At 43.8% G+C, this 16,309-nt stretch overlaps 1 protein-coding gene across 1 annotated transcript; it reads right to left on the bottom strand.

The window, feature by feature from the left end:
* Positions 1 to 124: 124 nt before the first annotated feature.
* On the bottom strand, positions 125 to 12,080 carry UBR7 (ubiquitin protein ligase E3 component n-recognin 7). Its single transcript, XM_064659012.1, is given in 13 exon segments — positions 125 to 2,259; positions 3,052 to 3,113; positions 3,958 to 4,120; positions 4,510 to 4,641; positions 5,205 to 5,389; positions 5,698 to 5,803; positions 6,974 to 7,027; positions 8,145 to 8,240; positions 9,336 to 9,396; positions 9,636 to 9,769; positions 9,913 to 10,082; positions 10,085 to 10,486; positions 10,569 to 12,080. Coding segments are annotated over 13 exon segments (1,920 nt in total). The 5' UTR covers positions 10,831 to 12,080; the 3' UTR covers positions 125 to 2,166.
* Between the last annotated feature and the right edge of the window lie 4,229 nt (positions 12,081 to 16,309).

The following is a 16,309-nucleotide window of genomic DNA, read 5'->3' as shown; positions in this document are numbered from 1 at the left end:
AAGGTCTAGGAATCCTGGGCTTGACTCAGCCCCTGGGATGTATCTTGGTCATCACTGGGCTCCCTGTGTCTGCCTGGATCTTGGAAACAAAACACTACAGCAGCAGTGAGAAAAAACAAGACAGTACAGATTGAACAGTTCTTTAATTCTTTTTATATTGTAGTTAGATGTGCAGTTACAGCTCCTGTAACAGTTGCTACCAAAAAACAGCATGTACAATACCTGGAGTTAAATTTAAAAGCAACTAGGAAAGGGACCTGAGGGTTCTGATCAATGCCGAGTTGGAATGAGTGAGCAGTGCCCTGGCAGCCAGGAGGGCCAACCCTGTCCTGGAGGGGCATCAGGCAAAGCATCGCCAGCTGGTTGAGGGAGGGGATTGTCCCGCTCTGCTCTGCACTGGGGTGGCCTCACCTTGAATATTGTGTGCAGTTTTGGGTGCCACAATGTAAGTAAGGTATTAAGCTATTGGAGTGTCCAAAGGAGGGCAACAAAGATGGTGAAGTGGCTGGAGGGGAAGCCATAAGAGAGGCAGCTGAGGTCACTTGGTCTGTTCAGCCTGGAGGAGACTGAGGACAGACAGTGTGGCAGTCCACAGCTTTCTCACAAAGGGAAGAAGACGGGCAAGCACTGATCTCTTCACTATTATGACCAGTGACAGGACTTGAGGGAATGGCCTGAAGCTGAGTCAGGTGAGGTTCAGGTTGGGTATGAGGGTGTTTGGGCACTGGAACAGGCTCCCCAGGAAAGTGGTCACGGCCCCAAGCCTGACAGAGTTCAAGAAGCATTTGACAATGCTTTCAGGCACATGGTGGGATTCTTGGGGTGCCCTGTGCAGGGCCAGGAATTGGAATTGATCCTGATGGGTCCCTTCTAACTCAGCATATTCTGTAATTCTATGAAACGGATGAGCTGAGCCTCTATGCTACAACTAGTTTTTGTAAATAAAGTGGTCAGAAACAGTTAATAGTGAGAATGATAAAGGTCTTTGTTCTCAAAAATCATTAACATAGAAGCAGAACAGTACCCCACGGTATAGAAATCCTCAAAAACTAGAACTTTAATGTATGTTTTGGGGGCTGAGGATAAAGAAAACTAAGAACTACATTAGGCTCCAAAAATTACAAAAAGTCAATTCTTAATTGCAGCTAAGTGTAGAGTCTTAAAAGTCAGTGAAACATCTCCCATGCTTATCACAGTGGTTATAAAAAGATCATGTTTCATACTGTAGCAAAATACCAGGATGCTTCAGGGTTTTCAGCAACATTTATGAAGTAGAATAATTTGCTGTAGGCTAGTTTTTGAAATCAAAGCACATTACAAGTCCTATAACAAACCCCCCATGCTTGGTTTGTAATTCAGTACCTCCTCCTCGATATTGTTTATATTCTAATAAGTGAATTGAGATCGTGTGACAATTTTTTTCATGTAAAATATCACTGTACAATATTAGAAACAGGTTTTTTAATGTATAAAACCAGATAGAACATTCTGTTGCATCAAGCCTAACCTCTGATTCCCCATTTCTGACCTGCCCAGGGAGCGCTTCCCCAGCAGTGAGCGAGCAGGCAGCAGTGACACGTGGTTTGGCTGCCCTGGAGGGACCCGTGGGTCACCCACAGCCACAACTGTGCCCGCTCCAGCCACTGAGGAGCCACGAGCCCTGCACAGGAACAGACACCTCCTGGGTGCAGGAAGCCCTGGCCAGAATTGCTGCACCCCAAAGGGCGAGACAGAGCCATTTACAGCAGGAAAGCAAGGAGCTCGTTCCCTGCACTGCAGAGAGGGGAGGGCAGGGCAGGCAGAGCCCAGGTGGGTTTAGCACAGCCTACAGCTCTAGGCACTGACAGGAGACTAAAGGGTAAAAGGCTACAGGGAACAAACAGTGACACACTGTTCTGGTAACAAGCCAACTCTCCCTGGAGACAAGGCTGGCTTTTGGGGGAATGCAAAGTCGATCGGTACCAAAATCCCTCTAACTGCAATGGTAAGAACCTTCTAAGAACATGTTTTAGTTGCTACAAATAAAGTAGGAGACAAAATGAAGATGTTTCTTGGACAGCTGGATTTTGATGAGAAGCTGATATACTGAGATACTGAAGATGCCTCTTCTGTTTGCCAGTGAATATTGTTTTCCCAGTGGTCCTTTCAGACCCAAACCCTCTCAGTCTAACTACAGTAGTACTGCATCCTGTTAGTCCGTCGCCTTTTCCGTGACTGAAATTCTTCAAAGAAGTGCTGAATGTCTTCTCTTTTAACCACCTAGAAGAGCATGAAACCCAAGTTTTGGTGCGGTGCAAGAGCTCAATTAAAGGATCCCATTTTTTATCCCCACATGCAATACACAAAGTACAGGAAAGCAAATATCCTGAAGTTTCTCTGATACAGCTCTTCTGTTGCACCCAAAGGAGACGATTAATGCCCAAATTCTACTACAAAGAATACAAACAGGGAAATGAGTTCCCCTAAGGCAGAACAAACACATGGAGCAAAGCTCCCAATGGTACTTTGACCTCTTGATTTTACCATAAGAAAATTTAACACAAAGAAAGATCTTCATTAGCTCACTTCAGTCTTATTCCTATGTAACTATGAATGGCAATACAGCAAATCTGCCACCAAAATGCAAGTGTTAATGAATAACAGCAGGTGCGTTCCTGCAGGAAAACAACTGACAAGACTGACAATCATAGGTAGTATTTATTCTTCTAAGGGTTTAAATTCAATCTAAGAAAAACCAGAAAATTTAAGAACTTTTTTTCCCTGACTACTTCTCCTAGAGCAACAGAAGTTTCCTTTAAATGTAAGAACTGCTCTTAGTACTTTGCAAACAGATTTCTGTGAAGTCCCCGTTACCTCTCAGCAATGTCATTAAGGAAATATAACTGTTACATTCCAATGAAATCAGGAATTTCTAATTTCTACTGCAGCACCAGCAACTCCAAGAGACAGGAAAAAATATTACAACACAGCATCATAGTATTCAGCACCCAGCCTTCAACAATTCTTTAAAACACATTTTCTGGTAAACAAATTCTGGAAGTTGCCCCTTACCGTTCCCTCATCTGCAAACCTCCTGAGATAGTCTGTCAGCTCCGTCTTTAAATCATTGTATTCTGAATGGCAAAGCAAAAGCAAAGAAAAACAAAAAACCAGTAAGATATCCAGTTTTAGTTTAACACTGGCTCAAGCAGACAACTTGTTCTACTCCTTGTCATTCATTAGGTTTATTTCAGACAAATCTAGGCTTGAACTGGATTATAATTAATAATAATTAAAAAGACAAGTCCATGTAAACATGAGAAGCCTAATAATTTGAGACTAACCTATGCAGTGTGAGTATCTGTTTGTGTTGATTTCAGAGCAATGTATAGAGTTCAGTTAATGAATTAGTACAATTAATTAAAAGACACTGCAAAAGCCAGCGTGGGTTGTGGCAGAAAGTTCCAGCCTGTAACTCGGGATTGGCCAACTGTCCTCTCCAGAGTGCAGAGCCCTCACCGAAGAGGGAAACACAGCTCCAGGTATAAAATACCTCAGCAATGCTTTGTCAATATTCTCTGCAGCAGAGCTGCAGGGGACACCTGACTGGCACTCTCTAGACAGGAGATTGCCAGACAGCAGAACAGGGTAAGATAAATAAGCTAGACAGCATAAGTGCAAATTAATGTTAAATATGCACATTAAATACATTACAATCAATACAGTATCTAAAATGTTAAACTGGGTGAAGGTTCCCACACCATCTAGTGTCTCGCTCTAAGGTGAAGTTGTAAGAACAGGCTAGAGAGGACCGACTTCTCCGGAGTAATCCTGGCTGAGGTGTGCAACCTCTCAGTTGTCTGCATGTTACTTCAAAAATAGCTTTGACACTACACTGCAAGACCTGATACTAATCTCTTGTGGGAAGCTGTTCAGTTAAAGTGTTAAGGCATATTCTAAAAATGAAGTTGTATTTACCACAGATGAGTTCCACTTGCTGAACTCTGTTCATGCTGTTAAGGGTGTCCATTAAAGGATCTCTTCTCTCCGTCTCTTGGTCACTGGTACCTTTATTTTCGTAAGCCAAGACAGTGTCACATTCATCTGTCAGGAACTGGACTTCAAGGTCTGAATACATTTTCTGGAAAATAAAGTAAAATTTACTTTTACATGACAAAACTTCTCAGGTGGGAGATGCTCTCCCCCAATCCTTTTTGTGTTCAAGGTCACAAAGAACAGCAATTATCAGGTAAATTTGTATCCAGCATTTCAGACATTTCCCCATACCAACTTCCAAAGCAATCCTAGATTTAAACAACAAAGAAAATACAAACGTTTAGAAGCTCCTTTGTGCTATATTAATTCACAGGAATCAGTGTGTTTTTTTAGGTGGGGTGAAGGGGTTTTTCAGTGTTTATATGCAGAGTAAGAACATTTACACAGATTTTACCTAAAGCTCTTCAAAGATTCTCTGGGAGCTCCTCCCTATCTCTCCCAGATCAGTGATGGTAATGAAGAGAGCATACATACCAAACAGTCTTCACAGGTGCATAATTTGCTCCTCCAGTTCGATGGCCAAAAGGTAGCAGTATCTTTTTTCAAGAATGGCTTGCTTTGGAGCTCCTTCAGCTTGCAGACTGGTTCCTCACTCTTAGTAACTACCTGAATTAAAATGAGACTGTTCAGCACCCTGTAACATCACTTCAAAGACACTCCGTTCTTTCTGGCACGTCCATTTCCTTAGGCAAGATTTTTCTTTTGTCTCAAAGACACTTATTTTTATAAAAAACCTGTATAACCATCCACATGAGGATTCTGATGTGGTTTTAGCAATTTCCACTAGAAATTTCTGTAGAAATTTCCTGCAATAGCTGTAAGTGTCTAAGAACTCAGAGCTGGACCATCACACAAGTGCAGTTACAACACATAATACCCCTGTGTAATAACAAACAGAAGTCCCCTCAGTGTCCAGGCCAGTTGGCTGACAAGAAGGGATGGATCTAACCCATCTGCAAACAGACACCACATCCTTGGACAGCCCTGTCCCACATCCTACACTGTGCTCCGCAGAGATTGCGCGTCTGAAGTGTCAGTGACTGAAGAGGAACACGGGAACAGACTGGATGCATTCACCCCTTCCCTGAGCCTGTGCAGAGCGAGGTGGGCTTCACCTCACCTATCAGCAGTATGAAGCTGTGCAGGTCAGAAAAGAAGGCACACTTTACCTCAGGACAGGCAGACCCAGAGCTGGTGGATGGTTCATTAAACTGTTCCGTTTGCTTTTCCTCCTTTGTGTCTTGGTGTTCCACTCCACTTTCTTTTTTTATTTCTTTTTTCTGCTCTTCTCTTTCCTCAATCTTCAGGACAATCCCTTCATCTTCAAGAGAGTTCACTTTGGTCAAAGGAGGAACTGGAAGATACATACCCACATAAGTGAAAATACTGTGCCAGACAACATACAGGCCACCACAGATGTTCTCTCTGCTTCACAGTGCAGTGTTGGAGAGCACCTAGATCCCCTCATACACTGCAAGGTCCTGGATACACTCTAAGCTGTCCAAACACACAGTGACTGAGGTATAGAAAGAAACTGCTCCTTCTTTCACCATAGTCTCCTTCACCTCTCATACCCCATTCTAAAACACTCTGCTTCCCAAAATCTAGGAAGCCCTAGGAGAGGGAAGAGGGTATCACAGTTTAAGATCTGATTTGCTTTACCTGCTAATTGCGATGCATAAGCCCACAGGAAATGGCAATGCTTCATGCAGGCCTGGCACACCATTTCATGGAAGTCTCCACTTTCAGGGGGAACTGCACCAAGATGCTGTCAGAAACAAGCACACAGTAGTGAAGCATCTGCTGCAAATTAACAGACTCAACTCCAGGTTTAGAGGAAGGAAAACATCATCTGCCACCACATTTTCAGAACAAGCAAACACTTTTCCTAACTTTCTACAGTGACTATTAGAACAATGTGAAGACTGGAAAGAGCTGATAAAAATTCCAGGAAAAACTCAAATAATTTTGTTTGTCTACACCCTTTTATGCCTTCCACATACCCAGAAATCTCATTTCTAAATAATATTCTGCTAAACTGTCCCAAACATAGGAAAGGTGAAGATAGCTCTTGCATACTGCACATTTCAACTCTTAAATGACTTTTTACAATTCCTTCCTTACATGTAAAAGATTGTAAAGCCTTCATACTGATAACATATGTAATTCAAAAATTAGCTCCCAAAGCTCTCCATAAACTGGTGAGAACTATTTGGGCAATCAAAAGCACTTAGTGGCTTTCTTTTTAAAAGCATTCCTTTAAAGTTCACAGTGTGCAGCACAAGAGTCTTCATTCCCACACTTATACAAAAGAATCCAACAGTTTATCTACAGAACACATAACTGAAGCCAATCATCATTTTTTACCACTCTTTGATCTTGCAACTTCAAACATGAAATTTCACTCGTGCCCTTCGAGGCACAAGAGGCTGAATTCTTACTGCTTACCCCTTACGTAGGACACTCACCACAGTGCTGGGCTGCTTTTAAAACATTTTCCCAAAGTTCCAAATCAGGAACGAACAGCACATTAATGAATGTGCTACTTAAATGAATTAGAAGTTTAAAAGGCATTATTTTGAATGAAGAACTATTCAGGTAGTTGATAATGGTGTGCCTCAGTAAGAATCTTTTCCTCAGCGACTGTACTGATCTGAGTTTTCTAATTAAAGAAACAGCTATAAAGCTATTACTTTATTCCAAAGTGGTAACCTTCAAAAAGGTAGGACTCTTCCTAGTGTTTCTGGACTGGACAGCAGTGCAAGATTAGACTTTCAACGTTCCTTTGCATAGAATGAAAACAAATACCTTAAAACTCATGTAATACTCTGTTTTGAGAACCACAGCAAACTTCCCAAGTAAAAACAACCACACAAAACTAACCAGCACTAACTCATTTCTGTGCAAATGGCAATTCTGCTATTTATGGTTTCCTTACCCTTCCATGGAACCAGTCTTCACAAACTATGCATTGGATCATCTCATCTGGAATCTAGATGAACAGTCATATTATTAGCAGTAATAACAGCCTCCAGAATCTTTCACAAGCCTCAAACTGCAGTATTATATAAAGTCTGCTCGGGTGAATTGCATTTCCCTCTTCACCCCCCACAGGGAGCTGCCATTAATAAGTAGTTAGTGCTTCACCAGTCAGTTTACTTCCCCCAGGTTCAACAGCTCATGTCATGTGTCATACTAATAAGGCTGAGGAAATTCCCATTTATTATTACAAAATCTGTTTTCCCAGCAGGGCAAGACTTTCTCACACAAAGAGCTGATAAAAGTTAATACATTACTGGTATCTTTCTTCCTATAAACGGAAATGCATGAACAGGCAGCTCAACAGAAGGAAGATACTGATACTCATGATGTCAACAGGACTGTACAGGAATGCCAGAATCCAAACTTAACTGGTCACGATGCAGCACAGTACAAACTGCTTTGTTATGAAACAATTATTAATGACTTCTTCAGAGATGTTAAGCTATCTCTGCACTTCACAGAGGTGAGTTTATAAAATACTTTTGTTCGTATGTGAAAGACTAGTGCCTTCCTTATTCTTTAAAACACCTGACTTCTCTGACTGCAAACAGCACGTGCAAACCCAGTGCTGTGTTTTAGTACTTCAAACAGACAAAAAATGTTCTGGCTACTGTAAAGGAAAGCTAAAGCCAGTGCTACAAGACAGACTCTTCCCATCCCAGAAGCCTTGTGAGAGCACAGCTGCAGGCACCAGAAGCAGGTTCTGGTCTCTCCTAGCACGTGCAATGTGCTTATTCTGCACTCACATGTTTCTCAAGATGGTGAGAAACCCATCCCCTGAGGGAAATCTATAACTCCAGAGAGGGGAAAGCAAAGAACTGCAGCACCACTTTGTCCAAATGATGGTTTGTCCTCCTCATCTGCCTTTAAGGCATATACATATTTTACCATCAAAAAAAAAAAGAAAAGAATTAATTACCTTTATACAGCACATGACAACCAATATGGAACTTAAGATTTCTTAAAGTGGGATCTTCCTTACGAAGCAGCTCAGTGACCACTCTTTACACAGTATCTTGCATAAATACCATCTATATACAACTGCTACTGTGGTTTGTATTTCTTACCTCATCTTCAGGATCAGGATAAGGTCTTTTACAAGTACAGTATAATCCGTAGAAATTGTCATTATATTTATTTCCTGCATTCACCTTGCCCTTTTCCTGGGAGGAAGGAAGAAGTGTCTTAATAGACAATGCAGTGAAAAACAAAAGACAGAAAATATGCATAATCTGGAAAAACCCAATTTCTGTTCCACCTTAATTCCTAAAAGCAATCATTACATTCATCAGCCTGAATATCCAAGAAGAAACATATTATCCAGACACCTGTGCTGTAAAGTGAGCAACAAACAGGGCATGTGAGGAATGCTGAAGTTGAAAAGCAAAGAGGAAAAACAGTCTGCCCACCTTTGTAACAACTGGCAACTGTGGTGTCAGACAGATTAATGGACAAACGCTGAAGTTCACTTAACCTGTACAGCTGATTTTGCACTGGACTGATGCAGAAGGAAAAAACACTTGATCCATTTCACTAAATGGATTCATTTAAATGAGAATCGGTAACATGTTAAACTTGTCACACCTGTCTCTGCAGGCATCATTGCACTGCAGCTTAGCTGACTAGCTCTGGATTCCTCCCAGTTCCCCCAGAATAAAACGGACATACACAAAACCACTGACTATTTCTACATTTGGACTGTTATTATCCTGGGAGCAACACTGCAGGCAAGCTAAGCAGTGTCCTGTCACTGCTTCACAGATTACCAACTACGTGACAAGCTCAAAACACCCACCAAGTATGAAAGCATAGGCACCTTAATACAGTAAAAAACATCAGTAGGCTCTGGTGACAACCTGTCAAAAAATATTAGGGCACTAAGAAGGAAAGGAAACTGTCCCTTTGACAGCAGCACAGCCTTAAATCTCCTTAACGCAACTGCAAAACCGCAGCCCAAAAGATTCTTCTGAAACCAGCTTAAAACTAATGAGATATATTAGTGCAGACACCTCAACATGCTGCTGGCAGCACCGCAATTGCTGCATTCACGGATGACAAGGACCAAACGTTCCCTCTCCTCTCAACATTTCCCTTTGGTCCCTCAACAGTTTTATCTCCTGCTGTAATACCCCCTCCTTTTTTAACTTGCTAGGAAGGTTGGAGGCGTTGCATGAGTCAGCACCGGCTGAGGCGAGGCACCAGCCTCCCAGGAGTGTGTTATTTTGACTCTGAACGTCTGAAAACCCGCCTGAACTCACCGGGAGTAACTTGCACTGCAGATTCTTGAACTTGCTATTCCCACAGTCACAGCGGAAATTCCTGGAAAGAAAAACGCAGCGTTTCACGGGGGTTTATTAACCGAGAACGCACTGGGTTTTGTGTTCATAACAATTCCCAGGAGTTTATTGGGAGCCACGGGAGCTGTGAGGGACCCGCTGGCGGCTGAGGGGGCGCGTGCTCCCCCCCGCCTCCGCAGCGCGCGCGCTTCCCGCCGCCGGCACGCGAGCCCCGCCCCTCTCCCTTCACCCCCGTCCCGTCCCGTCCCGTCCCGCCCGTACCTCTTCGTGTACAGCTCGAAGAGCCGGTGCGTGCCGTGGCACTCGTAGCTGCAGGCCAGGCAGATCCCCGCCGGCTCCGCGCCGGGCGGCGTGCAGGTGCTGCAGGCGTACAGCGCCTGCCGCTTCACCGCGCCCTGCGGGAGACACCGACCGCCCGCGGGATGAGGGGGCGCCGGGGGGAGAGGCAGCCCTGCCCCGCGCCCCCGCCCCTCTGCCCCACCCCGCCCCCGGCCCCGCCCACTCCCCCAGCCCGCGGCCCCCCCGGCCCCGCCCCCACCTGTGAGTAGCTGCAGCGCTCGTGGTCGCTGCCCCCTAGCACGGCCCGCGCTTCCTTCTCCAGCTCCTCGTTCTCCGCCAGCACCTCCGCCAGGGACACCACGGGCTCCTCGGCGCCGCTGCCGCCGCCGCTGCCCGGCTCGGCGCCCTCGGGAGCCGCCGCCTCCATGTCCGGGCTGCGCGGGCCGCGAAGCGCGGCGGGAAACGCGGGCGCGGGGAGGCGCCAGGGGGCGCCACGGCGGAAGCGGAATCGCGCGCGCCCCACGTGATCGGGGGCGGTTCGTCGGGGCCGGGCGCGCGGCGGGCACGTGACCGGCGGGCGGGGCGGGCCCGGCACGTGAGCGGAGAGGCGGCAATGGCGGAGCCGGCGGCCGGCACCGAGCTGGTGGCGGAGCTGCGCGGCCGCGACGGGCGGACGCGGACGGTGCGAGTGCCGTACCCGGCGGCGGAGGGGGGCGAGGCCGCGCAGCTGCGCGGGCTGCGAGGGGCCCTGTCCGAGCTGCAGGAGCGGGTGGTGGAGCTGCTTGCGCCGCTGGTGCAGGAGGAGCGGGAGGCGGCGGGCGACGCGCGGCGCGGTGAGTGGCGGGGCGGGCGCGGCCGGGGCGCTCCGCCGGACACGGGACACCGCCCGCCGCTCACCCGCTACAACCCCGGCAGGTGCTCTCGGGGATGACGACGACGAGGACGACGACGACGAAGAGGATGAAGGCGAGGACGAAAACAACGTGGACACGGCGGCGAGCGGCGATGACCCGCCCCCGAAGCGGACGAAGGTGCAGCAGCCGTGAGGGCGGCGCTGTGCGGCGGGTGTGCGCTCAGACAGCCCCGCTCCGCTGAACCGACTGTAAGTGCCCCGGGCCCGGTGCCCGGGACGGCTCCTACGGCGCTGCTGCTCCTGTTTTAAAACCGAAACGCCCATCCCAACACTGCTTTGATATGGAAGCTTTATGGAAAGGATGGGCCTGGGCGTGAGCAGCGTGTTGTTTATGGGGTGACAGTGTTACACTGACAGTACTTTTTAGCAAACTAGTTGACAAATACAAAACTTTTCTTAAAAGTCTGATTGCTACATGTTTTTATTGACTTCTTCCATGTCACAGTATTTCTTCATGTGACCTTAACTTTTAAAATAAAGCAATAAAGTCTGGAAAGTTATTTTGTCAAATATGAGCTTAAAATGGTACAAGAGAATTTGCATGGAGAGAAAGCAATATATGACCACTACAGTATCGAAATTAAAAAAACGTGTAGGACTCTGTCTATTCCTGTACAATGGAAGATTATTTTTGCCTACCTGAAAGGCTTAGTCACCCATCAATCAAGTATTTTCCTGGAAGAAGTCAGACAAAGTAGATTGAAAGACTTGGGAATCTTGGTTTCGAAAATTCAGGTTTCATATCGGCCAGGAAAGTGACAAGTCAGTGTGACTTTGATAATTACTATTCCACAAGTCAAAAACCACTGTTTGTCCTAAGCCTGTTTTCTCCAAATAGCTTTTTTCCCTCCCTCTTTTTTTCATGCAGCATTCAATCTCTATAGACTTACTTCCCTCACTGAGTTTTACCCAGGTTGATTTTTAAGCTCATTTGGTAGCTAAGTCAAGGGAACATTACAGCTTAATATTCTCCTAATGCAGAACTCCCAACATTACCTAAAAACAAGAAAAAAGAAAGCAGAGTGATTTTTCTGAAAAGCTTTCTAAAACCAAAATTGGACATAAACTAAGGGAAATGTAGTGGTGTTCTACACTGGTTGCTGTAGTTTATTTTAGAGGAGGAGAAGGTCTAAATACTTGAGCAACACCTGTGAGTACATTATGTGTAACAGTTCTTGGCTGTATGAATCAGCATAACCTAATCCCTCTGCTAAGCAGCATGATCTTTTTTTAATGATAATGCAGCATGCAGAATGTCATTAGTGTAACAATCTTCTTGCAAGGGGCAAGTTGTCAATGCTGCTTTAGTTCCTAGTTTTTGTTTGGTGCATGCTTCTGTGAACAGGCATAAAACACTCCTGATAGCCAGTCCATAGAGACTGAGTCTTCTCTCGCAGAAGTTAACTGCCTGACTTAATAGTAGGAAAAACATTTTGGGGGTTAATTTTCATGTGTTCTGCTGACATAATTTTTTTTATGTATTATGGAAAGTGAGCAAATCTTGGGACTTGTATACAGAGGACAAAATAATAATAATAAAATTATTTTTATGAGGACAAAATTGTCTGCATTCATTTGAAACGGTGGGAGGAGGGGAGTCAGAAATGAGGTCCAGTAAATGTATCATTGACATCTTTATGTACTCTTATTCTAAGAAAGTATTTTATTGGCAGATAGGACAGAGTCATATCTAAGGAGAAAAGACCAACTCGGAAGACTAGGGAGGTTTAGTTGCTGAGGACCTAGGGTGAGAGAGTATTTGTCAAGCTGCAAAATCTTAAAATGATAAAATGCTTAAAGTGTTGTGGGGTAGATAATTTATTGCAGGAAGTGGCTTATCAAAATGGTAAAGGCAACGCTTAGTACAAAAAAATAGCTCCATCTTTTATGAGCTCTGTTCTGCAGCTTTGGAAGCTTGTTGTACAGCTACATCTGAGAGCAGCATTTTCCCTTTTCTTTCCTTGTCCCCCCTGCAGACTTAACACCCCAGCAATGGTTTGAACTGTGGGAGGGCTGAAAAGCAACGTTTAATGTTAGGCAAGAATCTGTGGCCTTTACATATATGTAAGCAGTCCACTGGCACATCAAGGGCTGAAAACCTCTGGTCTAAAGCAACAAATCCTAACTTTACTAGCACAGGACTAAATGCAGGTAGCACTCCAGTAATGGGATACTTTTTTCTGTCAGCCTGGACACAGGAATGTGCTGCACCTGAGCTCCAGAAGATACTGATGAACATTGGGTCAAAAACAACCACTCAAGTTTCTGCCTTTTAAGAATCTTTTCTAGTCCCTATTGTAGCCACAGAAACTTTCATGTGATGAAAAGGGCACTGGAACTTCATGGGACCTTATGCAATTCTAAACTGTAAGTTTGCTTGTGACTGAAGTGCCCTAAACAGAGAACTTCATTTTTCTGGGAGTTGTTGCAATGTTACCTGGCACAGGAAACTTCAGCGTGATGCTGTTTCCCACCCTCCCAACCCCTTTCAGGACTTACCCTACAGTTGAGTTCTGAACCCCTTCTGGGGAGCCCCTAAATCACCTGTGGCCCCTGCATTGTAGGTAGAGGAGGTAAGCTCTGATGGAAGAGTGATGGCAAGTCCTTTATCTCAAGAGACACGTAGTGCTTTTGTAGCTAACCAAATTTCAGGCTGACACAGAACAAGCTCAGTTCACCACACCTGCACTGTTTAGTGCAGTTTGTATGCCTTACTAATAGAAGTTGGTTTTACTAGCCTGACGGGGGCTCAACGGATTTCCTTACTAAAATAAAGGAGGAGAATGCTGGTATGTTTGTATTGAATTAAGAGCTGAAGTGATACTAAAGTCCCGGGAGCATTTAGACGAGAACCAACTACTTTTACTAGTTACAAAACAGAACAGCAAAAATGTCAAAGACTGGGATTATGACATACTGTTGTTACTTCTTTCAAATACTGAATTTGCTGGTTCAAACAACTTTGAGGCTAAATCCACAAAGGAATTTAACAGGTTGCAGTGTTCTGTGTTTAAAAAGTTTAAAATCACAAGTATATTTATGAGGCACACAGACAGTTCTGTGAGGGAAAGGGGCCAATCCCATTATGCCCAATAACTGGGGCATTGTCTAAAACTGCAAGACCTTTTCTAGTTCCCAGGAGAAAGGTCCACTGTCATCATTTTCATTAAAGGGTTTGAATGCAATTCACCCATTGCAGCCCCTATGTAATTCCCACTCACTCAAGCTTAAAAGTTCATTTATACACAATGTATTACAAATATCAGGTTCTCTATAAAATACAGAGTAATCTGGCAGTTAGGACATCATGGGGCTTAACATGTGGTAAAGAGGCTAACACTCAAAGGTGTAAACAACTGAAGAGTGGTTCTGGGCACAACCACTAGCCAAAGGTATTAGTCATCAGTTCTACTCACTTTGAGGACTGACTTGAGCAGAAGTACCTTCTTATGGCTGTAGCATGTTCTTTCTTCCCAGAAGAAACCTGCACCATAGGGTTAGCCTTAAGGAGAGCTAAGATGAGTCCGTTCTTAAAATTTAACTATGTGATAAAGTTATTAAACTGCTTTCATGCATTAGGTCATATATAGAAAACAGGTTCTCAAAGACTGGCACATGAAAAGCAGCATTTTTTTAGAAACTTAATAGAATAATAAACTAGAGAACATCCATTTAAGAAAACAATGGACTAGGCAAGAGAAAATATGGGGAGTTAATAGGTATCCTGCACAAACTGGAAAGTTTTGTTCCAGGGATAAGTCAATCTTTATATTTTTAATTAAAAACCAAGCTTGCAGTTTTACTTTGCTGCTGGAAGAGACATGTCATAAGGAACATATTTATTGCAACTTACTTCGGTCCCAAGCTTGAAGGGCTGCAGCCTGATGCTATGCTCTTCATTAGACCTGCTCCCCCATGGCAGGAAGTGAAGAACAGGCTCAGTAGCACTCACAAACACATACGTGGCAGACAGGAAGGCACTGTCAGGTGAAGGTCAAGCAGCTAAAGAAACTGAGACTGCCCACGTGATGTTCAAGCAGTCTGCCAATGCTTTATCTTGAGACAAAATGCAATAAAAAGAAATCCAGGGTAGGTGGCACACAGACGAATATTAATCACCCTTGTGCTACAACTACTCACTTTGTTGGCAGAAAGTTAAAGCTCTGAATGATTACTAAGCTAGTAGAGTTTAGCAATCTTCTGAGGACTTTGTTACTGCTTCTATTATTCCAGCTTCTGCTGTAGGAAGCTCTTCAACATCAGGTTTGAGGTAACTCATTTTCAGTCAAAAGACTATGAGTAAAAATAGCTTTCCCACCCCAAGTGAAAGTTACAGCAATTCATCTTTACTGCCTAGTCAGTGGAAACAACTAAATAGATTTGTATAAGCAAGTTCTAGCATAAGCTAATCTTATACTAGATTAATGCCACTGCCCTAGAAACATACTTGTGCCATTATCTGCCAGTTATGATCAAGAACTAATTGAGAAGTACTGTAGTCTTTAAAGAGGTTGTAAAATTTACTTGAGCTTGATTATCCCAAAAGCTTGCAGATTATGTCAATTTGTGTTACAGGCACAAATTTTGTGATTCAGAACTAATTAGCATTGACACTACCTACAAATCTTCATAATAATTAAGCTTCAAGTTATTTCACTAATTTTTTAAGAGACTACAATAAAATCCAATTTATTATTAATTTTTATAGTCTTTACTTACTCTGTCAGTAAGACTTCATCTCTTGATGTTCTCCTGGTGCCAAAAGCGCTGGAAGCATCAGCAGAGCTAACTTTGCTCTTCTCCTACTCCTATTGTCTAGTATTCCTATATACTATGTTGATAGTTGAAACTAATTCTCTCCACTGCTGCTTTCAACTTCAAGCTCAAGTCCTTACAGACACAGTATTTGCTTAAATTAGATTTTGTATCTTTCTGTAGTTAGTTGAAAAGCTCATGACTGCCAACACCTGTAATCCAAAGCCAGGCTTCTGACGGAAAAGTCTACAAACACAAACCACCTTTCTGTAAGTCACCACTGTGCTCAGCACGTGCTCCACATCCAGACAGCTTGGCTCATCCCACCAGGCATGCTGATGAGTTTGCTAAGGGTCACATGCTTGCACAACAGAAACTTAGGCAGTTCTTACTACCATTTTCTATTTTTTATGCTTCCTCTTTAATTCTTTAAATAACTCTTTAAATATTTCCATTTGGACACAGATTTAACTGCTCAGATTAAAACTATGGCACCAAGTTACAAACAGTCCGGCCAGAGGTATCTCTTTCTAATACACAGGTGAAGAAATGACAAAGGGATTTGGTTTTATCCAGCCAGTCCCAAAACTCCATGCTACCAACAAGGGCACAGAGCACAAAAGGACAACAAAAAAGATGAACTGAACACACATCCTGAGGGAAGGACAGCTACAGCAGCTGGCAGCCAGCACTGCTGTCTGGCAACAAACATACACAAAAAAAACCAACCCAAAACCAAAAAAGAAAAGCCTTTGATATGCATCTGCATTAACAGACTTCTGTTTATAAACTTTGAAAAGTTTTTATTTTATAGATAAATAGCATGGTGATTTTAAAAGTTGAGAAACAACACAACTTAAAAGCTCTGATTCCAAAGATAATAACTACTCATCAGAGTTTATAATTTACTCTTACTCCAGCATACTGAGATGGCAGCTCCCTCCTTTTCATATTGCACTTAGAACTCAAAACCTTCTTGTAAAGGCTA

The sequence above is a fragment of the Pseudopipra pipra genome, chromosome 6 (assembly GCF_036250125.1).
Source record: "Pseudopipra pipra isolate bDixPip1 chromosome 6, bDixPip1.hap1, whole genome shotgun sequence".
NCBI lineage: Eukaryota > Metazoa > Chordata > Aves > Passeriformes > Pipridae > Pseudopipra > Pseudopipra pipra.
The sequence above is the reverse complement of the archived record's forward strand: the minus strand, read 5'-3'. Positions and strand labels throughout refer to the sequence as shown.